Source organism: Chiloscyllium plagiosum, chromosome 1, assembly GCF_004010195.1.
Source record: "Chiloscyllium plagiosum isolate BGI_BamShark_2017 chromosome 1, ASM401019v2, whole genome shotgun sequence".
Taxonomy (NCBI): domain Eukaryota; kingdom Metazoa; phylum Chordata; class Chondrichthyes; order Orectolobiformes; family Hemiscylliidae; genus Chiloscyllium; species Chiloscyllium plagiosum.
The window spans coordinates 95,336,116-95,360,871 of record NC_057710.1 but is presented as its reverse complement, the minus strand read 5'-3'; the positions used below and the strand labels follow the sequence as shown (position 1 = coordinate 95,360,871).

General features: G+C 40.8%; 1 protein-coding gene across 15 annotated transcripts in view; it reads left to right on the top strand.

Annotated features, from left to right (window-relative positions):
• The window catches only part of LOC122550847 (LIM and calponin homology domains-containing protein 1-like), a 353,361-nt gene that overhangs the window by 230,133 nt on the left and 98,472 nt on the right, over window positions 1–24,756 (top strand). For 12 of the 15 annotated variants that reach the window (XM_043692200.1, XM_043692265.1, XM_043692275.1 and 9 more), the window contains exons 5-9: window positions 11,692–11,722; window positions 15,538–15,648; window positions 17,248–17,443; window positions 19,328–19,580; window positions 20,395–20,715. In XM_043692200.1, coding sequence (XP_043548135.1) covers window positions 11,692–11,722; window positions 15,538–15,648; window positions 17,248–17,443; window positions 19,328–19,580; window positions 20,395–20,715 — 912 coding nt within the window. Of the gene's footprint in view, window positions 1–11,691; window positions 11,723–15,537; window positions 15,649–16,826; window positions 17,188–17,247; window positions 17,444–19,327; window positions 19,581–20,394; window positions 20,716–24,756 lie in introns of those variants that run through there. The other 3 variants (XM_043692283.1, XM_043692309.1, XM_043692300.1) reach the window with 2 other exon arrangements.

The following is a 24,756-nucleotide window of genomic DNA, read 5'->3' as shown; positions in this document are numbered from 1 at the left end:
ATATCATGTGAATGTTACTTGCCTCTTGTCAGCCCAAGCCTGGACATTGTCCACATTTTGGGCATGGGCTACATCAGTGTCTGAGGAGTCATGAATGACGTTGAAGATTGTGCAGTCATCAGCAAACAGGACTGCAGAACATGGATCAGATCTGTTTGTTGTGGAATCGCTTATCTCTGCATATCAATTGTTGCTTATTCTATTTGGCATGCAAGTAGCCCTGTTTTGTAACTTTGCCAGGCTTTACTAGCTTCGCTTATATTCCGAGTGAAGAAAAAGCAGTGGATGATATACGCTTAAGTGTTGTTGTGCTAGTCAGCTACCTTAACGCTATATATAATTCAGTCAAATCCATCAAATTCAGCACCGCCTTCCTAACCTGCAATCTTCTTCCTGACCTCTCCGCCCCCACCCCAGTCTGACCTATCACCCTCACCTTGACCTCTTTCCACCTATCACATTTCCGACGCCCCTCCCCCAAGTCCCTCCTCCCTACCTTTTATCTTAGCCTGCTGGACAAACGTTCCTCATTCCTGAAGAAAGGCTTATGCCCGAAACGTCGATTCTCCTGTTCCCTGGATGCTGCCTGACCTGCTGCGTTTTCCAGCAACACATTTTCAGCTCTGTCTTGCTATTCAGTCGGGTCATGGCTACCCTTGGCCCATATCTCTTGATACTTTTGGCAACAAAAATCTTGGAGCATCAATTCTGTTTGAGAAAGAGAGTTTGCCTCTTCTATCACTCTTTGTGTTGAAGTATTTACTAACTTCACATCTGGAAAAGTGTGTCTTTGATTTTTACTCTTTACTCCCAGGTCTGAATTGTAGTCACAAGACAGAGGCAGGTTTGGAGGCAGGTAGGTGTAGAAACATGGGAAATAGATGCAGGAGTAGATCATCCGGCCCTTAGAGCCTGCACCACTATTCAATATGATCATCGCTGATCATGCAAAATCAGTTTCCCACTCCCTTCATACACATTGATCCCTTTAGCGACAACAGCCGTCTCTATCTCCCTAGTGAATATATCGAACAAACTGGCCCCAACAGCTTTCAGTGGGAGAGAATTCCACAGGTTCATAACTCTGAGTGTAGAAATTCTTCCTCATTTCAAGCCTGAATGGCTTAACTGTGGCCCCTAGTTCTGGACTTCCCCAACATTGAGTACATTCTTCCTGCATCTAGCCTGTCCAGTCCCATTAGGATTTTATATGTTTCTATGAGAACCTACTCCTCCTAAGTTCCAGCAAGTACAAGCCCAGACTTTTTTCATATGTCAGTCATCCCAGGAATCAGTCTGAGGAACCTTCTCTGGACTCTCTCAATAGCAAGAATATCCTTCCTCAGACTAGGAGGTCAATAGTCAAGGTGTGCCTCACCAAGGCCCTGTATAATTGCAGCAAGCTATCCCTATTCTTATACTCAAATCCTCTCACTATGAAGGCCAGCATGCCATTAGCATTCCTCACTTCCTGCTGTACCTGCATGCCAATCTTCAGCAACTGTTCCACCAGACACCCAGGTCTCAGTGCACCTAAACTGTCACCATTCAGAAAATAATGTGCCTTCCTGGTTTTGTCATCAAAGTGGATAATCTCACATTTATCCACATTATATTGCATTTACCCAATATTTGTCCACTCAGCCAGGGCTTAGTAAGTAAATACTTGGCTCACTCAGATAGAAACCGTTGTTGCAGTGAGTGGATTATTGGTTTCCCAACACACCTCTGTCTCCCAATGACTTAGGCAGAAGTATCTTCTTGGGAATCATAGCAAGGCTGCTGAAATTGGCAAGTAATCAGTTGAGAAATTTAGCGAGCCACTTGAGCACTCTTCACAAAAAGCTGATTTACATTCACGAAGTGATGTACAGGAAGCATGTTGGGTCAGGGTGACGTCTGAGAAGAGAAGGCCCTAGGAACCATTCCTGATACAGCTTAAATCGTGGACTAAACAGAGAGCAGCTTGAGCACACAATGGCCATCACAGGAGCAGAGCTCGTGAGTGGTTCAGGTGGAATCACTGCAGGCAATTGCAGGAGGGGCATTCACAGAGGTCAGTGGGCCATGGAAGGGTAGGCCCTGGCAGTCACTCTGGTGTAAGACTGGCCATCCCTGGATTTGAGACTCGGTTGCACCGAGGTGGCAAAGAGCAGTAATGGGCTGCAGCTTTGGCAGCAACGAGTGGTCCGGACGCTGGCTCAGTGGTTAGCACTGCTGCCTCACAGTGCCAGGGACCTGGATTTGATTCCTGCCATGGGTGACTGTCTGTGTGGAGTTTGCACAATCTTGCCATGTCTGTGTGGTTTCCTCTGGGTGCTACAGTTTCCTCCCACAATCCAAAAGATGTGCAGGTTTGGTGAATTGGCCATACTAAATTGCCCATAATGTTCAGGGATGTGTAGGTTAGGTGCAGTAGTCAGGGATAAATGTAGGGTAGGGGAATGGGTCTGGGTGGGTTACTATTCGGAGGGTCGGTGTGGACTTGTTGGGCTGAAGGGTCTGTTTCCACATTGTAGGGATTCTATTTTTAAAAAAGTGCAATGAGCACTGGCGAGGCTCTGTGCTTACTAGAAAGGATTGTGCCTTAATGAAACTAATTTGTTTCCTCTGAGACCGTAGGATGAAAGATCAGAAGTAGGCCATTTGACTCATCAAGTCCACTCCACCATCCAATAGAATTATGGCTGCCCTGATAATTCGCAACTCCACTTTCCTACCTTTTCCCATAACCTCATTTCCTGTACTGATTAAAAATTTGTCAATCTCAGTCTTGAATATACTTAATGACGCAATCTCAACAGACTCTGTGGTAAAGAATTCTAAAGATTCATAACCTTTTGATACAAGAAATTCAACCTCCTCTCCATTGTAAATAGATGACTCCTTACTCTGAGATTATGCCTTCCAGTCCTACACTCTCCTGTAATGGAAAACAACCTTTTCACGACTACCCAGTTGAGCCTGCTACAAATCCCATGTTTCAATAAGGTCACCTCTCATTCTTTAGAGCTCCAGTAAGTTCAGGCTTAACCTACTCAACTTCTCAAAAGAAAATCCCTCCATACCCAGTATGCATCTAGTCAACTCCCTCTTGTTTGCCTCCATTGCAATATATCTTTTCTAGATAAGCAACTAGAAGTGCTCACAGTGCACTATCTATGGTCTGACCGCAGCTTATATAGTTTTAGCAAGACTTCCCTATTTTTATACTTCATTCCATTTCAAATAAAGGCCAACCTATCATTTGCTTTCTTTATTACACACTGAATTTAGATGCTAGCTTTTTATGATGAAGAATTCTGAAGAAGAGTCACCAGACTCGAAGGATTAACTCTGCTTTCTTCCCACTGATTCTGACAGACCTGCTCAGTTTCACCAGCAATTTCTGTTTTTGTTTCACATCTCCAGCATCTGTAGTTCCTTGTTGTACTTTAATCAATCCACTATCCATGCTAATTTATTACTTCTAACACCAGAGGCTATTATCTTATTCAGAGCAAATAAAATCCACCAGACTGGCTCCAGTGAGAGAGGGTTGTTCTTTGAGAGGTAATTAAGTCAATGAAGCTAATAGTTCCTGGATTTTAGCAGACTGAACGGTGATCTCTTTGAAACAAATTTTTAATATAGGCTTGACAGGTTAAATTGAAGGGCAAATTGCTTACTCCCCCTAATCTTATATGCTCATCCCCAAAATAAGAAAAGTCTAACTACCTCACCTTTATCTTCAATGGCATGATGATTCTGGCTTAAATGGATGAGAAGCATATATACAATAGCAGATCAGAGGTAGGTAACCCATTTCTAGATTCCACAAAACCTTTAGATAAGGCATAAATCAGGATAATGATGGAAGATTCTCCACTTGCATCAACAACACTCTAGAAACAAGGCTATCTGCTTGATTGGGACCCCATCCAGCAATTTGCCTGTTTACATACTGTATGACTATATGACTGTACGTTCTCCACTACCGATGCACTATGGTAATATCCTACTGCAACTAAGGCTCCTTTTGGCTTCATCTTCCAAGCACAGGACCTCTATCCCCTAGATAAACAAGGGCAACATCTGATATAATGATTTGCCAGTTTTCCTTTAAATCACATAGAATCCTGTTTGGGAAATATGTTGCCTTTTCTTCTTTATCACTGAGACAAAATCCAAGAATTCTATCACATGGATTGTAATCAACAAAGAAGATGGCTTAACACCATCTTGGGTAATCAGGGATGAATATTGAACAAATTTTTAAAAAGCCAATCTGCAACATTCAACTTCATAAAGATGATGATAGAAAGTGAGGACTGCAGATGCCGGGGATCAGAGTCAAAATGTGTGGTGCTAGAAAAGCTTTAAAGGGGGCTGAGAGATGAATGGGGAAGGGGCAGGGGCAGGGGTGGGATTGCTGTGGAGAAGGTAGTTAGGAATGTGATTAGATGGATGAAGGTGGGGCTTGATGGTGACAGGTTGGAGTGGGTAGATGGGAAGGAAGATGGACAGGTAGTAGGTCCCAAGGCAGAAGATGAAGTGTTCTTCCTCCTGTTGTTGGGTGGCTAGGATTTGGTGGTGGTGGAGTCCCAGTACTTGCATGTCTTGGTGGAGTGGGAGGGGTAATTGAGGTGGTCGGCCACAGGGTGGTGGGATTGTTTGGTGCATGTGTCCCAGAGATGTTCTCTAAAATGTTCCAAAAGTTAGCATCCTGTCTCTCCAATGATGCTAAGTAAGCTATTCCCTTGACTTGATTCTTTTAACTTATCCCAGTCTGGCTGAATTTTGTTTCACAGAAATGAACCATTTGACCCAGCTGACCTCTGCAGCATTTGCACTGCAAATTAGCATCCTATTGTCCCTCTTAACCCAATTCACATACCATGGTCACGATGGAACCCCTGAGATACACGTAATCATGTACTTCAAAGTCCCTAGCGGGTACTGTTACAATTATAATATAATGTTGTTATGTTTTGGGACTATGACTTCAAATTACAGTAAAATGAAGATGATCATGTGACTTGTTGTGAAGTCTACCTGATAGTTAGCTTGGGCGATTTGACTGTTAGAGATTAAAGACGGTCCAAATTGTTTTACTGGGGGAAATAGCCAAAATGTTTGTATTTATAGACAATGGTATCGGCTTGTGTGCAGATTGTGGATATACCATGACTCTCTAATATCTCAAAGCAGTGTTGAAAATGTTGGTTTGTAAACAGTTGTGATTTAACATGATTATTTAGTACCAAAATGAATGAAGGATGCTCATGTATTTCTATATATTTCGACCTCAGTACAATTTCTATGTGCTTTATGTTGCTATGGGAATGGACTTTGAGAACAGATGTATTTCTAGGATATCCCCAAAATCTCCAGACACTATTAGTGTTCCAGGATAAAACGAGACAGCAGTCAGAGGCCAAAGGTCTTTATTGTTAAGCATGCAGCAATATGGGTGGCTAAGATTGGAAAGGCCAAATTCATGAGAAGATAAAACAAGCCTGGAAGATTTACTTTAGAAAAGATGAAATTCACCAGGAAAACACACTGTGAAAGATATTTCTCAAGCTAAAAGTTTCTAGGTTGGAAACAGGCAAGGTTGGAAGTAAGTTCTTGGGTGTGGAAAGTCATTTTGGAATTCCTCTCGGAGAATTCAATATCTATTTAAAAGACAGTTTAATGTATATCTGATTTTTCAGGTGTGTTAAAAGCTCTGCTTTGTGGTTAAATATGTAAGTTTCTTATAAAAACAGTGTTTAGTCACAAGAACTTTCAGTCTGTCGTAGTAAATATCTTCAAACGTGAAATCTTGTCTAATTATAAAATGGTTGGTCTCTATGCAAATCATAACAATACATTCTGGTATTGCTACCCTCCGTGTTTTCTCAAAATTGTGTTCAAAGTGAAGGAGTACCAAATAAGTCGAGGAAGCTTGGTAGGCAGTGATCAGAAAGGAAACATCCTCTCTGTGCGTCAATACTGATGACATTAGGGTTGCTCCACATTAACAGTACACTGATCTGCCATGCTCCGATTGTTTGAACAGACGTAGCCTGTGATAGTGATGGAAGAATGTAGGGCATTGGTGTGTCCTATTAGTATGATTATGTCAGACTATTGCTGGACTGATTTGTGAGAGACCTTGCCCAATTTTGGGCGATCCTCATAATTTAGTAAGAACAACTTTATAGATTAATTGGACTGTGTGTGCCTTTGTCGTGTTTGAATTTGATGTTTAAACGGTGTCCATGGAATCAGAAACTTAATGAATTTCCTTTATATTGGAATGCAGTTATTAATCAACAGACAAAACAAGAAAAACAGAGCAGTTACATAATCGTGCTAGAATGCAATAACACAGCATTTCTACACTTCATTAGTCTGTTTAGCCATTCAGTTAACTCATTCACTGTAAAGGATGCTGTTTGGCATCACTCCCATTGTCCTCCATTGTCCTGGGGAGATGCCAAGCAACCTCATTATTACAGCTGCATTTAATGTTTTAAGACTACTCCAGAAATGGCAATCAGGATATATGCAATGAATTAAAGAATATTTGTTCTAACATTTAAAACTCTCAGTATATGAAATGTATAAAAGCTCTTTCAGTTTGTAGCTTACACAGCATGGAAGCCTCCTGAAAAACAGACGTGAACCATTCCAAATCATTCCTACATTGCTAAAATTAGCAAAGATACATTTTTCCTTCAATCAAAAATCAGCATAAATAAAAAGAGGAGATTCTGCTTAATTGGTTTAATTGGTAAAGTTTTCAGATAAATGATTTCATCCACTTTTATGAGATCTGTGTGTATATAAGAATTCTACTCACGGCTCCAGTAGTTAATGTATTATTGGGTGTTGTCCTGAGGTACCATTATATGGACCCCAGGTAGGATTGGTGCTTTATGTAGAGTTAATTGATCTAAGCTCACGTGATGTTGGGATGCAGCAATTGCTTCAGCACCACTAGGTGAAAGGAGGAAAAATATCGACCATTCTGTATGGATTTAATGTAAGAATGGAATAGAACTGTCTGTGTGAACACTTCCACAGTTTTCCAATACTCACATGATAAATGACCATTCTGAGGCAGGCTGCTGGGAGCCATGAGATCATTTTCCATAACAAACTCAAAAGTACGAGAAAGCAATACATTTGAAAGAAAAATCCTGCAACATTTGCAAATTGTTAATAATCTTTGCATGATTCTATGTAACATTAGCTGATCAATCCCACTTAACCAGGACAGAAGTTATTGCTCAGTTCTTGGAGGTGACTTTTTGGCTTTAGAAAAACACATGTTCGGAGCTAGCAGTACAATTCAAGCTGTCACAACGTTTTACTCAGTGCTTTATGGATCAGCTTTCTTCACAGTATAAGGCCCAACATAAATTGCTTTTCCAGCTCTTAATTCCTTTTCAAATAGGCAAAAAGACTGCTTTTAATTTAGAGTAATGTCCAGTGGCAGTATAATGCATTTGGACAACATTGAGATCGAATGTTAATTCTGCTACAGCTTTCCCCTGCTATCTGAGAGTAGAGCGTTCCTATGAAACCTTTCATTTGCCAAGATTGAAGTGAAGAAGCATTAATTTATATGGGAAAATTTTCACCTTTTTTTGTAAAAGCGAAAATCCTCTTCGGATTTCTTTTGATTAGCAAAAACAGGTACTAATGTCAGTCTTTCGTAAAAGCGAAGTGGCGTAAAGCGAACTTCCAAAAACCGGGGGCTGCCTGTATTTGTAAAATACACGGCTAGTGTGACATTTTCTATTTATGCATTATTCCATGAAAGCTACGATTTACACCAATGGAACCAACATGTGCCCAATGTTAGTGGAGACTGGGATCAAATAAAGTTCCACCAATGTAGCAACCATCTCCTCCATCTTGGAGATAGTAAGGACTGCAGATGCTGGAAGCCAGAGTCAATAGATGTGGAGCTGGAGAAGCACAGCAGGTTAGACAGCAGGAAATACCTGCTCCTCTGATGCTGTCTGACCTGCTGTGCTTCTCCAGTTCCATATCTATACATCTCCTCCATCTTCCTAAGCGTAATACCACACCTCATCTCCAGCAACTACCCTCCAGCCGTGGGGATAACTCACAGAATAGATGGGAAACTGTTCAACCTACTTCAATCCAAAAATCAACTTCGGTCAGATCACCAGTTTGTGACTGAGACTTGAGTATACTCACTCAGAAACTAAGCTCCAGGTCATTCTCACCTCTTTCTTCTGAAGCATTTGGGAAATTGGATTTTTCACTAAACATCTGGAAAACTGAGGTCCTCTTCCAACAAGCTCCCACAGCACAGGGGACTATTTTCCATGTCTTGGGCATCCCTCGCTTGATGACATATAAAATTCATCATTATCTTTCATGTGACAGCTCATCCTTTAGCTGACTGAGGAGATGGATATTTGAGGACCAGGATCTGAAACCTGAGACTAATTTAGTCTTGGTTTTCTAGCCAGCAGTGATCCCTGTACTCTAAAATGCTGCAGAGACTTAAGACAACCTACAGCAGGCACTTCAAAGGGGCTGGAGAAATATAACCATGGTGCCTTCATAGGATTTTCTGAATCCACTGATAAGACAGACAGCCAGCAACACCATCCTGTCCTGAGCCAACACGTCCACTATTGAAAGTTGCCATGGCTGTAGAAGATCCCTGTCTCTCATTGGAGGGAAACTCTCATCGCAGGGAGTTTAGACTGAGGTGCTATTCACTCGATGGGTCTTGGCTTTTTATTCATAAATCAGATAGCAGATTCCCAAGTGACTGCTTTAGTCAGAACTCAGTCATTGGCAACAAATTCCCAATAGAGCGCGTTAGTGGCGTACTCGACATGTTAAACAGGTTAAACATCCTCACCAACCTATTGGCATCCTGAGCTTGTGATCAATAAATCTGGGGATGGTTCTTTTGGGAAGGCACTGAACAGATCAAGAAATTTACTTTTGGAGAGGCAAAGTAGATGTTTTGGGGAGAATATACAAAATTCCCAACAGCTTATGACCCTCTATTACCTGCCCTCTTGTGTGACAGAGACTGCAAATTGCAAATTACACTTATCAGCCATCTCCAAATCTCCTCCTTACTATTGAAGTTTCTTCTGTTCTTAACTAACAAACACTTCCATATTTGGAGACAATTGTAACCTGGGGCTGGGCTTTAGTGGGCTCCATGTGGAAATGTGGTGGATGACTGGCTAATCCCTTAATTCATACGAAGTGAGACTTCCCTCCAACTAGATGTCCTGCCTCATTGAGCTGCTGGTCACTCAGAGGCCAGTTGCTCTGCAGACTTACAGTACAAAGCAGGGCCACTGCTGGAGAAGGCCTGGAAGTGATGTTCACTGGTGGACCAGTAAGCTTAATAAGTCTCCTGAACTGCCTGCAATGCAACTACATATGTCTTCAAGTAACAGGACCAAAACCATTTGAAATACTCCAGGTGTGGTCTCACTAATACCTTGTATAATTGCAACAATACTTCCCTACATTTATACTCTATTCCTCTTGCAATAAATAGCAAAATTCCATCTGCCTTCTTTATTATGTGTTTTACAAGCATATTATTTTTCTGTGAGCCATGCATGAGAACACCCAGATCCCTCTGCACTGAAGCACTCTGAACTTTCTCTCCATTTAGATAATTAGTCATTTTTCGATTCCACTGTCAAATTGGATGACCACACATGTGTCCACGCTTAGCTTCATCTGCCTAATTTGGCCCATTCGCCTAGCCTGTGTTTTTGTAAATGTGCGTTTGTAAATTTCTTATTTCCCCACTAGTTACATCCTACCAACTAGAAAAAGATCCATTTATCCCAACTCTCTGCTTCCTGTTGATTAGTGAGTCCTCTATCCAAGCTAATAAATTAACACTAACCTATGTGATTTTACCTTGTGTATTAAACTTTTTTGCAGCACCTTATCAAATCTAAAAAAAATTATTTCATATTATTTGATAGTGAAATGAAAATGTGCTCCAATTTTGAAATCAAACACAAAACTTTGTTCTGGGTCTGGACATCATTATGAATACAGTAGTCTCCTCCTCAAGGTTAAACTGATATTCATAAGACAACTACGGGTTGTAGTAGAAATATTAATTAATCTCTTGCTACTGTGAGTTAAGTACAACATCATTCATTAACTCTTAAAAAAACTTGTATAATACTGCCTTTCAAATTTCTGTTTACAAATGTATAATTATTCATACAAAATATTGATGGTGTAATATTATTAAAAGAAAAATAGCTCAAATAGCAAATTCATAGTATTATGTCAGATTTGAAGTTAGGAAACAGACCATTCAGCCCAACTGGTTGGTTCCAGTGCTGATGTTCCATACCCTACCCCTTTTCAACTCCCACTAGCAAATTGCTCTTTAATTCCTTATTCCCATGTGTATTTGTCTAGCTTCCCTTTAACATAACTGGCATTTACTTCAACGGCTCACCTTATGGCAGTGAGTTTCACATTCTCACTTCACACTCAATAAACAATTTCCATGAGAATTCCTTACCAGCTTTATTAACAAATACCTCATATCTAGCTGGGAGGTATCAAGCCAGACAGTGGGAAAAGAAATAACATAGCATTTCAAGAGACAGGGCAAAAGCTTACCCAAGAAGATCAGCATAAGAAAATTATGTTGGTTTATTTATTAAATGAATATATGATTGTAATAAATACAAGCAATGGATTATAATTTGAACTGTATAATCAACTCTTGCATTTGACCGCCTAAAATGCATCACCTCATACTTCTCCAGTTTAAACTTCATCTGCCATTTCTCTGCTCAACTGGACAACTGATTTATATCCTGCTTTGATTACCAACTGCAGTATCCTCAACTTCACCAGCTTTTGTGTTTTCTGCAAAATTACTAATCAGGCCACCTAAATTTTCATCCAAATCGTTTATGTAAATTCCAAATAACAGATGTCCCAACACTGATCCTTACAGAACACCACTGGTAACAGACCTCCAATCAGAAAAAACACATGTCCACAACTAGCCTCTGTCTTTTATGACCAAGTCAAATCTGTATCCACCTTATCAATTCACCATGGATCTTGTGTGACTTAATCTTCTGAAGCAGCCTACCTTGTCAAATGCTTTAATAATGTCCATGTAGATAACATCCACTGCCTTACCCTCAACAATCATCTTTGTTACTTGCTCAAAAAGCTCAATCAAATTTGTCAGACAAGAGCTCCTTGTCCTGGCAAAAATCTACGCTGACTATCCCTAATGAGTCCATTCTCTTCCAACTGTGAGAAAATAAGAATCTTCTCCAATAATTTCCTTACTACTGATGTAGGGCTCACTAGACTACAATTTCTTGGATTATCCGTGTTGCCCTTCTTAAACAAAGGAACATCACTGTCTATTCTTCAGCTTCTGATACTTCATCAGTCACTAAACAGCATACAAAAATCTCTGTCAAGACCCCAGCAAGCTCCTCCCTTGCGTCCCTCAGCATCCTGGGATAGATCCCATCAAGTCCTGGGGAAGTACCTACTTAATGTTTTTTAAGACACACAATACCTATTGATCTCCTATTTTATCCTGTTTATTTTTGCAGTCCAAATTTTTAGAAAACTGTATTGGAAACAAAGTCATTAATTAATCATATGGCATATATTAACTATTTGTCTCTTTTGTTAATTCAGGGTATCAGATTACAGCAGGAAAATGAAAAATGTAAGTGTCTTAAATGAGCACTTTTATGGATGACTTTTATGAAAATAGAGAAAAACAGCCTGCTTGATTTAGTGCTACAAATCTATTTCAAGGTGATTGCAACTATGACGTTGCACTGATATGTCCCTTATGTTCTATACATGGGTATGTTAAAAATCTGGGATGGTGGGTACAATATTTTACTTTATGCCTACTTAGTTCTAGCTGATGAATAACTAGGTAGAGACATTGGACTGGATCCTGCTGGCGTGGGCAAGCTAGTGGGTAGCAGGGAGAACTGTGCTGCAGGCTGTGTGTCAGACACCTGGCAAGGGGGAAATTGGAAGAGATCAAGTCAACAGCAGGAAGGTAACAAAACGGGAGACTTGCCTATTAGCAGTGAGAAGTTCATTGATAGGTTTCTCAACCCATCTTCTTGTAATTTAAATACAAATGTAATGTAAATCAAAATGAATTAATCCTGTGTCACTAATTTAGTGAAATTCACATGCTTTTCATGTCATTTACAATCCGTCCAGTGAAAGCTGGTGACTTGCATATGTCATCCTGTGACAGTCCTTTGAACTTGTTGAGGATAGAGTCACCTGGTGCTGGAAAAACGTACTGAGCTGGAAATTTAGTACTCAGAAGTGCTGACTTCACAATTTAAAGGGACTGGGCATAATGAGGCCACTCCTTAAAGTTGTATCTTCCAACTGAGTCCGTACCAGAAGCACACCTGGCAGGCTGCCTGTGAGGAGAGGGATGGCTAGGGGCAGCATGGGAGTCATCCAGTACTCGAGGATGAAGAAGGACAAAGATGTACCAGCTGAACTGTGACATCTCAGTCCTCACTTCACAGCATCACAGAGTAGTTACAGGACAGAGGAGGTCATTCAGCCTGTCCTGTCCAAATCAGCTCTCTGAATATTTTGACTTATTGCCAATCTCCTGTCTTTTCTCAGTAACCCTAGATATAGTTGCTATGTAAATGATTAATGATTGATTGCTATATTAATCATCCAATAGCCTCTTGAATGCTTCCGTTCATTTCCACTCTATCCCCTAACTGCTGGCTGTGTGAAAGTTTTTCTTCTCACCTCACATTTACTTGTTTTGCAAAATATTTTAAACCTGTGGCCCTAGTTCACAATCCTGTTAAGAGTGGAAACAGTTTCTCTACTTAATCCTGTTCTGTAATGATACTGAAAGCTTCTATCAAATTTCCCCTTAGCCTTCTCCTGTCCAAGGACAACAGTCTGATTCTTTTCAATCTATCGTCAGAGTTTCTCATCCTGGAACCATTCTTGTAAACTTCTTCTGCATCTTCTCCAAAGCATTCACAACTTTCCTAAAATGTTGTATCCAGAATTGTACACAACATTTCAGTTAAGGTCTAACCAGTATCTTATATAACCTCTTAGATCTTGTACTCTATACTCCTATTATAGAGTCACAGAGATATACAGCACGGAAACAGACACTTCCATTCTACTCATCCATGTCGACCAGATCTCCTCAATTAACCTCGTCCCATTTGCCAATTTACCAGCATTTGGCCCATATCCCTCTAAACCCTTCCTATTCATATACCCATCCGGATGCCTTTTAAATGCTGTAATTGTACCTGCCTCCACCACTTCCTCTGGCAGCTCATTCCATACATGTACCACCCTCTGCATGAAAATGTTGCACCTTAGGTCCCTTTTCAAATCTTTCCCCTCTCACCTTAAACCTATGTCCTCCAGTTCTGGACTTCTGTACCCCAGGGAAAAGACCTTGTCTATTTACCCTATTTATGCCCTCGTGATGTTATAAACCTCTATAAGCTCACCCTTCAGCCTTCAACTCTCCTGGGCAAATAGTCGCAGCATATTCAGCCTCTCCATATAGCTCAAACCCTCCAACCCTGTCAACATCCTTGTAAATCCATTCTGAACCCTTTCAAGTTTCACACATCAATCCTATAACAGGGAAACCAGAATTGCACACAGTATTCCAATAGTGGCCTAACCAATGTTCCGTACAGCTGCAACATGACCTCCCAACTCCTATACTCTGACCAATAAAAGCAAGTATACCAAACGCCGCCCTCTATATCCTGTCTACCAGCGACTCCGTTTCCAAGGAACTATGAACCTGCACTGTCTTTGTTCAGCAGCAGTCCCCAGGACCTTACAATTAAGTGTATAAGTCCTGCCCTCATTTGCCTTTCCAAAATACAGCACTTACATTTATCTAAATAAACTCCATTTGCTACCCCTTGGCCCATCTGGTCAAGATCCCATTGTACTGGGAGATAACCTTCTTTACTGTCCACGACATCTCCAATTTTGGTGTCATCATAATGAATCCTAGAATACAGTGGTAGTACCTTGCTACCAATCCTGCCAAGCTTAATGCCTCATGCATTTTGCATCCAGGTGTCTTTGTTCCTGCATAACCTTTTGAATAGCACACTTTGTTTTGCAGTTGTTTCTCCACGTTCTTTGTACCAAAATGTACCACCTCAAATTGAACCACTGATGCCAATGAGTGATCTTGTATGCTCTTGGGGGATCTTCTTCCTGGAATTGGAATGTCTCCTTGTGCGGGAGCAAGAGAAATCCAGATGCAAAGCAATCAGATATGCATAATGCTATTCAAACTCTAACAGATGGCTAGTTGCTCTTTAAATATGGCTTCCTGATTGAAAAATCTGTAGCCAACTACCACCTCACTCCAATATCATTTAAGCTTCAGTCCTCTCTTATGCTCAGCTGGACATTCCACAGGTCCAGTAACCTTCAGACCTGGATCAAAGAAGCTGTACCTGGCACTAACACCGCCAGACCTGATTGTACCCCAACTCAACACTTACCTAACCCCGACCATCCAGCTGGTGAAATTGTGAAATCAGGAAGAGTGTGATGCTGGGCACTGCTTCCTGCTGGCTGTGTGCGTGCAGTGGTACTGTGCCAGTTCTGTTTTCTACAGACACCAATGATGGTTGAGCAGTGACAAGTCAAAGCCCTCTCCTTGCAGGGATACCAGGATACATGACCTGGGATGTGGGCCATCTAGTTAAACTCCAGGTCAGTCCCAGAAAATCCTGGATGGTGGTTCACCTTGCAAAGCAGCCCATTTGATTGGTTTCCCTGTCCACTAAAACATCCATTAGCACAGTGGGTCCCATCTACAGTAAGCGCTTCAGAAAGTCACTCAGCCTCCTTAGTTAGCAACTTGCTAGCCCTTGACCACTATCAGCTAGAAGCATAAGGCCAGCAGATGTTTGGTAACCCCACTATTTGCAAGTTCCCCAACAAGCCACACAGCAATGAGACTTGGAAATATATTGCCATCCCTTCACTGTCACTAGGTCAAAATCCTGCAGCTCCTTTCACAGCAGCCCTGTGGGTGTAGGTACCCTCTATGGATTGCAATGCTTTAAGAAGAGTACATTGCAGCCTTCTCAAAGGCAACTAGGGATCAGCAACAAATGCTGTCCCTGCCACCACGGACCATATCCCATGAAAGAATGAGAACACCCGTATCTGATAAAAACAAAACTGTGCCTAAATGATCATGTCCGTAGATTCATTGCTTGGCAGGAGTCCTGGGTTCCTAAAGGCTCCCGGAGCCAGTTTGCTGATAGTTGCCAGCAGCTCTGCTCCGCCTACCCCTCCCCCCTATCACTACCACCACCCTCATTAAATTCTGTCTTATATGTCTTTGAAAATATTCTTTCTTTGGCAATAACTATTTTTAGAAATACTGATTTTTTTTTCAATGAGGGCATAACATTGATCTTGGCAGTATTCTGCATCGTAATTCACTAACATATCTATATCCCTCAGGTTTTGATCACTATATATTGGTTGGGAAAAACAGCAAACAGCTGCACATCCTACAGTGGGCCGACCCTGAACCTGAAAGAATTTGAAGGATTGTTATCTCAGATCCAAAAGGTAGTACATTTTCAATTTCATTTGCCAATATTGTTGCAATTAGTGTACAGGACCATTAACTTTAACTCCCCTCCCCCACCCATGCTCATTTTGCTTGTGTTATTATTAAGCATCAATCTTTCAAAAACTCAACCTTGTATTTTGTTAATATTAAGCAGGAACTGAAAGTTTGCTTATAGATTATGCTTAATGATATCATTGTACCATAGATGGATTCATCATAAATTAATCTCAATCATGACAAATTTAACTGAAACATTATATTAGCGCAGTAGAGTCTATAAGAATATATCAGGTAATTATTTTTTACCATATGTGATAAATAGCTCCGGTGATATCACATTTTTAATTCCAAAATTTTTATGTTTTTTTAACAGAAGCTTTCCCCAGAACTGGTGAGAGAGGGAAAGCTGTTTCACCCTCAACACTGAATAACTGAATTTGTTAATAACTGCCTTCATTCACTGTTTTTAAAATAGGCCAAGTGTGAGACATTAAGAATATTTTGTACCTTTAGAAAGATGTCATTTCATCACTTGCTGTACTCACTCCCTGCATTCTTCATCCACTTTCAACATTCTTAATCTAAGCATTAAAATCAATTGGTAAAGTAGAAAATGACTAACAAAATGTAAAAAGGACTAGATCATTGAACCACGTGATAAGAGTACTGAAGTGAACAAGAACACCACTGTATTCCAATCGTGTGCTGTTGCTGAATTTCTTGTTAGCATGGTACTGGTGTTAATTCTGTGGTGAGGTATCAAATGTAACTTTTATTTCAGTTCTGGAAAATATCACTATTAAGTTGTCACAATTAATGGAGACTTTTGAAAAGTGAGATTGAAATCTCTTGAGCATGCAAATGTTGATCAGTTTTTTGCTGTAGCAATTAACATTAAAGTAATTTTTAATTGAGACAAGGCGCTGGGCTGAGTGTAACGTAGGATGGCTGCCATTGACCTTTCCTTGGGCTAGAGTTTCAGTGTTTAGTATGGGCTTCTTGCCTTGGAAAGAATTTATAATCAGTGGCTCTGAAAGGCAGCGATTGTTCTCACTGTTCCAACCATGCAGGTCAGATGCAACTGCATTCATAGCCTTCAAAGCCAATAGCTGGCAAGCAGCAGAACACTGGAGCAAGTTCTTTTTAAGGGCAGAGGAAAAGCTTTTGCATATTTTCATTGCTGATTACCTCTAAAAGCTACTTCTCCTTAATCCAGGAATTTCACTTGTCGGGAAAATTGAGAACAGACTTTGTCACACTGCAATTCGCAAGTTGTCACTCTGCTATGGGAATGGTCAGGTGTAAGATCCTGTACATGGGGAAATGAACAAAATCGATTGTCCCCATTTGGAGAACTATTTGAAAATGAAAGGATATTTTATTAGGAGAATGTCAAAGTTGGAAAATGCACAGCTAGACCAAACTCAGCCAGTGTAATCTTTATTTTATCTACTTCTCTGGACCATAATACACAAGTGGAATATGGTGTTTGAGATGCTGATTTTGTTTTCTTGGTTTAACTCTTCAAGACTGGGGTAAGTAACTTATTAAAAAATCTACCTTAATGTGATCTTACATGTTCTGCCTGTCACCAGGAGATGGATGATACAGACAGTCCAAAAAGAAGCATTCGTGACAGTGGCTACATTGACAGCTGGGACTCTGAACGCAGCGACTCCCTGTCACCTCCCAGACATACCAGAGATGATTCCTTTGATAGTCTGGATTCATTTGGATCACGATCACAACAGACACCATCCCCAGAGGTGCTACTTAGAGGAAGTAGTGATGGTAGGTCATGATAATGTCCCAGGTATCAGCTGTGTGCAAATTCAGCAGCTGTAGTAAATTTGGGACTGTCTACAGCTACTAATGCACAGCATAAATCTGTCAGGATGTGTAGTTAGATAAAAGTATAGATCACCACACTATTTCAGGGTGACATGGAGCCAGCACAGCTCGGCTATATAAGCGTTCCCTGTATTGCTCTGTGGACACAGATAATGTTGTCTTGCAGTTGGAAACCTGTACGTATGAATGGAGATCTGTTCAGTGCCATCAAGATGCTGTTTAAGTGGCAGACTGATGCCTTGATTAATATTACAGATTTTACATATTATTTACATTGGGCTTCAGTTATTTGGAAACAATGACACTGAAGTAGTGTATGATGATTTCCTGGAGGTACCTTTGTACTGCTTTGTTAAACAGTATTTGGACAAGTTGGTACAAGTTACAGTATGAGCATGTGCTGTTACGAACTGCTTTACATTGATGTATGCTGAAGGATCATTGATCTATTTGATGTGATATGCATGCAAACTTTATCTATGAAAGGTGATATTTCTCAATAACTATATCTGGCTGAATTGCTAGAGACAAAAAATTGCTGCATGAATTGTCTTGCTGTGTTTAATACTCTTACCTAATTATAATGGCTTTTGTGCTTTTCAAAAGCATTTTAAGTTCAGTAAAAGTCACAGACTAAAAAGGAGAAAACACTCACGTCAGAAATCATAGAATAAAGTTTGGAAGCAGGCCATTTGGCCCCTCAGATCCTCCAAAGAGCAACCTAGCCAGATCCACGCCCTATCCTACCCTGTAACAGTGCATTTTCCATGGCTAATCCACCTAGCCTGCATGTCTTTGGACTGTGGGAGGAAACTGATGCAGACACAGGGAGAATGTGCAAACTGTACACAGCCTGGGGCTGGAATTGAACCCTGGTTCCTGCTGGTGGGAGGAGTGATTATGCCACCCAGGAGTAGTGAGACTTTTTAAAGCAGAAACGTAATTACAAAGTATATAAACTAACCAAATGTAATTTAAGAAAGCATACATTTAAAATGATTGAATTGGGAAATGGAGTATATTATAGTCATGCCCTGGATAGTATTTCTGGAGATGTGTGAATAAGGAGATGGCAGTGGGAAGTTTCATTTTCAACTAACAAAGAAAACAGCCCTCTTTGTGAAGCAGTTGGCAGAATTTGAATAGCAGTAGAAACATGCACCTTGAAATATACTTAGCTATTACTTAGTGTTAATACCTAGTATTCTCATTCACAACAATTCCTTATCACCAATGTACTGATTGTCTGAGTAAAGGTTTTATGCAGAGCTTACTGTTCTCTACAGAGATTTAAAATATGTCTGTAAGACAGACTTCCTATAGTGAACCCAAGACATCCTTGCCATTTAACCAATATCTACCCAACAAGAGGGGGAAAAAAAGTTCAAATGTGGAATATACCTGTGACTCCAGGATTATGTTGACGAGGGCCATTGTATAAACTAGCATTTTGCATAAGGGCCAAGTTCAGGCATTCTGCGTTGTGCTACACTGTGAGGGATCAGTGGATTCTTCTTCATTTGAACTCTTTCAGTCACTGTATGGAAGTTGGGATTATCCTGCTTCCTGATATCATTCCCTTGCCACTTGCTCCTATATGGCAAGATAAAGAAAACAGAACAGTCCTGGTTCCATATTTCCCAACGTGTGAAGAGATAGGGTCTGGATGGAGGCTCAGGGCTGTATGAATCGTGAAGTCTGACAGGCTGCAGGTGAAAAGGAGACAAATAACGTTTAGGTTATCAGCATTCTGGAAATTCATGTGCACATTGCTGAAAGGTGTTGTGTCATTTTCTGACTCCATCCTTTTGCATACTCTGAAAGGTCGTGGCAGTGACTCTGAAACAGATGTAACACAGAAGGCACCTGACATGAAACGAGACGACATGTCTGTAAGACGGACTTCCTATAGTGAACCCAAGTCATCCGTGCCATTTAACCAATATCTACCCAACAAGAGCAATCATACGGCCTATATGCCAGCACCTCTTCGGAAAAAACGGGCAGAGCGAGGGGAAAATTATCGGAAGAGCTGGAGTAACACTACTTCACCTGTAGCAGCAGAGCGACCATTCAGGTAAGTGTTGTCATTTGGTGCTAAGCAAGATTCTGTGTGAGTAAGATTCATAAGTGAGTACACATGACAATAAAATCTGAGTCTAATTCTAGTCACTTGTGGAGTGATTACAATGTGATTCAATTATACATCTAGATGTTTTGACATAATTGTAAATGGTTTTGCGGTTCATTTGATGGTCTTATTAAAGTGGACAGTGTGTTTAGTCCTAGCAATGACAATTGCTACCTCTTAGTACCCAATAGACAACATCTTACATTTTTGTCCAATGAAAGTAGACTTATTGCCGTTGAATCCTGATACAAATGCATCCTTCATTTGAAATCCAATTAAGGGAACCATGTGACTGTATTTGCAAATAGTTCAGCAATGATCAAATTAACAGATTTCTGAATGGGTGTTATACTAAAAGATTTGGTTATATTCTGTAATCCCAGTTTGTGAGAAAAAAACATGCTGAATGTCAAGATATTTGTCATCAAGGAGGTAGGTGTGATAGTCTCAGCAATATTTTGTCACAGCCGAGTCTGCAACTTCAAACTTCTAAATCCAATTGCCACTGTAGAACGTTGTAAAAATACTGCTGTGAAAAAGTCGTAGTTAAGTTTCACTTAGCTGCTACCTTCACAGCTTGTTGGTAAGGTAGTAACTCAGAATGCCTAAAGGGAACTCTTTGAGGTTTTTTCCACTGTCTATGATTGTTGTTTAATGAGATTCTAATGAAGAATATAAATGGCGTGTGCTAACAATTTAAATTGGGTGTTTGTATAAGATCTGCAACTTTTTTTGTCTTAATATATATATAACTCATTAGTCATAGTCACCCAGAGACTATAGAGGAAGAGCAAAATGAGGAATCCTATCAAGACGAAGAGTTTAGCCAGCTGTCATCTACATTTTCTGAGGTTCAAGGAATTGATCATTCCAAGGCAACAGTGAAATGTGAATCGTCTCTTCCTGGGGATGCTGATAGTCTTAAGAATCATTCACAAGTTTGTGTGGCTGAAGACTCAGGACACAGAGTGCCCAGAGAAGACACAAAGTGGGAGAGGAAAGATGAAGAAGAAATCAAGAAGTTGAAGAGAATTCAGAAAGCTGGTATCACAGTCATGCCAGCATCTAAGCGATACTGCAGGTCAGAAACATTGTGTGGAGTTCTCAGAGGTGAAGTAAAGGCATGACATTCTGTGATGAGGCACAATGTGTTTGAGCTTTATTAGGTTTTATCATACCATGGTATTCTGTAATATTTCTGTCAATTAGGACAATCTTTAAATGTGAGAGAAATTGTGATCAGAGAAAATATTTAAGCATAAAGAGATCTCATTTCAATTACATTTGAAGTCAGTTACATAAAATGCTCTTAAAATGGAAAATTCATCCTTTCGATTTTGAATGATTGATTTTGACATGGTATGGTAGGAATAAGTGATGACGCTGGGGAATGTATAACCTAAGTGTGCTTGCTTGATGCTCATTTTGGCTTTGACTTTTTAACTGTTACTGGAAACACATCAAGCAAAGTTTTCTTTGATAATCTAGAAAAGTTCTCAGTCAATAACTCTTGTGCTGTGTTTGAATATTTAAGTCACAATAGATATGTACTACAGATGTTGCTATTTATCAATACAGCCAAGCTGGGTTATTCATTTCAGCATGACATCACTGTGCAACTAACAGTTTGATACCAATTTTGGAAATATTTTGTAGGTGTAGTGCTTATGCCTTAATACTGGTTTATATTGCTAACAACAATGAGCAAGTATGCTTTGAACGTGATAGAGATGGTTTTAGAAACTTGCACTCCCAGCACAAAACCTTACCACCAAATGCATATTGGAAATGTTAATGAATTGAATATCATGAGGAACGCACTCCCAAATTCTCAAAGTGCTTTTACAGACGCACACTGTAAAATTGACTTTAAGATAATTAAACATGCTGCAAAACAGTGGCATATCTCAGTATTAGGTGACAAATCATCAGAAACTGAATCATGCGGTGTGCACCACAGTAATATTGGACTTTACTTCATAGCTAGCTACAAAAAAAAACTTCTGTTGAGATTATAATCCAGTATGGCCAGGGATAAAGCTTTAGAACACGTTATAGAGTCATACAGCATGGAAACAGACCCTTTGGTCCAACCCGTCCATGCCGACCAGATATTCCAACCCAATCTAGTCCCATCTGCCAGTACCCGGCCCATATCCCTCCAAACTCTTCCTATTCAAATACCCATCCAAATGCTTCTTAAATGTTGCAATTGTACCAGCCTCCACCACATCCTCTGGCAGCTCATTCCATACACGTACCACTCTCTGTGTGGAAAAAGTTGCCCCTTATGTCTCTTTTATATCTTTCCCCTCTCACCCTAAACCTATGCCCTCTAGCTCTGGACTCCCCGACCCCAGGGAAAAGACTTTGTCTATTTATCTTATCGATGCCCCTCATGATTTTATAAACCTCTATAAGGTCACCCCTCAGCCTCCGACGCTCCAGGGAAAACAGCCCCAGCCTGGTCAGCCTCTCCCTGTAGCTCAGATCCTCCAACCCTGGCAACATCCTTGTAAGTCTTTTCTGAACCCGTCCAAGTTTCACAACATCTTTCCAATAGGAAGGAGACCAGAATTGCACACAATATTCCAACAGTGTCCTAACCAATGTCCTGTACAGCCGCAACATGACCTCCCAACTCCTGTACTCAATACTCTGACCAATAAAGGAAAGCATACCAAACTCCTTATTCACTATCCTATCTACGAACGACTCCACTTTCAAGGAGCTATGAACCTGTACTCCAAGGCCTCTTTGTTCAGCAACACTCCCTAGGACCTTACCATTAAGTGTATAAGTCCTGCTAAGATTCGTTTTCCCAAAATGCAGCACCTCGCATTTATCTGAATGAAACTCCATCTGCCACTTCTCAGCCCATTGGCCCATCTGGTCCAGGTCCTGTTGTAATCTGAGGTAACCCTCTTCGTGTTCTCTAATATTCCTTGCTGCCTGTTATTCTCTAGTTAATTATATCTGCAAGTTAGCCACAGCTTTCTTAAAACAAAATATCAGAGTTCCACATTTTTCCCATCAGGAAATTAGATCATGCTGAACCAGTGTTTACGAGAGTAAAATGGGCAACTAAAGGTCCAAAATGGCTGTTGGTTGTGAGGTTGGGCTGATCGAAATAATACTTGTATTAGGGTCCAAATATTGTTGAAGGACTCTTTTACGAACCCAGTGCATGATTGGCTGTGTGATGAAGTTGCCTAGCGAACCATGCCAGTAACAATCAGCAAGGACCCTATAGCAGCTTCCTTTAGAAGGCCCATCTATTCCACATTCATTGCCTATTGGTTTGTCCTCTTGAGATGCTGTTTAAGCCTGTTGTTGGCTATTTTCTTGATTCTTCGGGCTAATAGTGGCTTCTAATGATAACTTGGTCCGGGTGTTGGAACTGTTTGTTTTGTGGAATGCACTTCCCTTGCAGTCATGGGTGGTCTGATAGTTTTACCGTTGGAGTGGAGGAGGTGAGGAGATGAGCCTTGGAATGCTCACTGCTGACAGCAGAGACTCCATCATCATTGATGCCATTGTCTTCCTGGGAGCTGACCATTGGTGGATAGAATGGTCTCTGTGCTCTGTGCAAAGCTCATTACCAGTCGGATTTAGACCCTTTAGTGATCTGGTTTATGTGAGTGTGCTTGTTGGGAGGTAGTCCAGTGCAATTCCTGATGTATTACCCTCATTTGAGATCTACATTTGAGACTTCTGCAAAAAAGTTTTAATGTGATCTTGCTCTCCAGTGAACTGGCAGCTTTGGTAATCAACCCTGGCTTTTGCACACCAAAACACAATGAGATGATTCCTCATTTAGCTTATCCTCTAAAGCAGGCATGGTCCTCATCTTTGAGTCAGTGCTTGCTATGGTCAGATTGAATGTGTGCTTTAAAGCTAGCCTGCTTTTCTTGGACAAGTCCATGGGTGAAAGTAGCTGCATTTTGTCATCAAGTGCATAGCATTAAACAGAAGGAGGCAAGGAAAAACAGGGTAATGTGTAAAGAAAGCCTGAATGTGCCTCCTCCAATATTGCCACATGCAATGGTCATGGCACTCTTCTTGCCCAGAAAAGCCAACATGACAACCTTCACATGGAAGAAGTACATACAGGGAGACCAATCCTCTTCCAGTTGCTTCAGCATCTTACTCAGGTTCTGTGCGTCCTTCAGAGAAAAATGACTTCCAACTGGATTGGCTTGATATTGTTCATGGGGATGTAGCATAATCCAATGGGAGAGATATTTAATGCATTCCATCAGGATAATAGATGGAGTAACACAGGTTCTGTATGCAGGACGGTTGCAGTCATGGTGTAATTAGAAGACATAGAATGTGTTAGTGTAAGGTAAAGGAGATAAAGTGAAGACTGACACAGTGATTGTAGGAAAGTAAAAAGAAATAAAGGGATTACTGTGAATAATCACATCTGGAGGACTGTGAATGCTTTTAGTCTCTTGAGGGCGGCACGGTGGCTCGGTGGTTAGCATTGCTGCCTCACAGCACCAGGTTCACTTCCAGCCTCAGGCGACTGTCTGTGTGGAGTTTGCACATTCTCCCCGTGTCTGCGTGGGTTTCCTCTGGGTGCTTCGGTTTCCTCCCACAGTCCAAAGATGAATTGACCATGCTATATTGCCCATAGTGTTAGGTGCATTAGTCATAGGGAAAATGGATCTGGGTGGGTTACTCTTCGGAGGGTCGGTGTGGACTGGTTGGGCCGAAGGGCCTGTTTCTACACTGTAAGGCATCTAATCCTTATTTAATGAGGAAAGTATTTACATTTAATGCAGTACAGGGAAGGTTCACTAGGTTGGTTCTTGGGAAGAATAGTTTGTTACACGAAGACAGCTTGAGCACCTTGGGCCTTTGGAGATGAGAACCTGGTAATATCTCGAGCTTCTTCCTGAATTTTAATAGTACAGATACATCCAACTGCTCTGCCTTTTCTTTGAGATCACAGATACACAAGTCTCATTGCCTTCTCAGCTGTACACCTCAATAGTTCTTTTCTGCATGGAACGTGTTTTTGCCTTTCTCTATTTTCTTCTGTAACTAACTATAACTACAAACTGTTTTCTGTGATCTATTGAAAAAGACCCACCTTCGTTCCTAGGAATGAAGC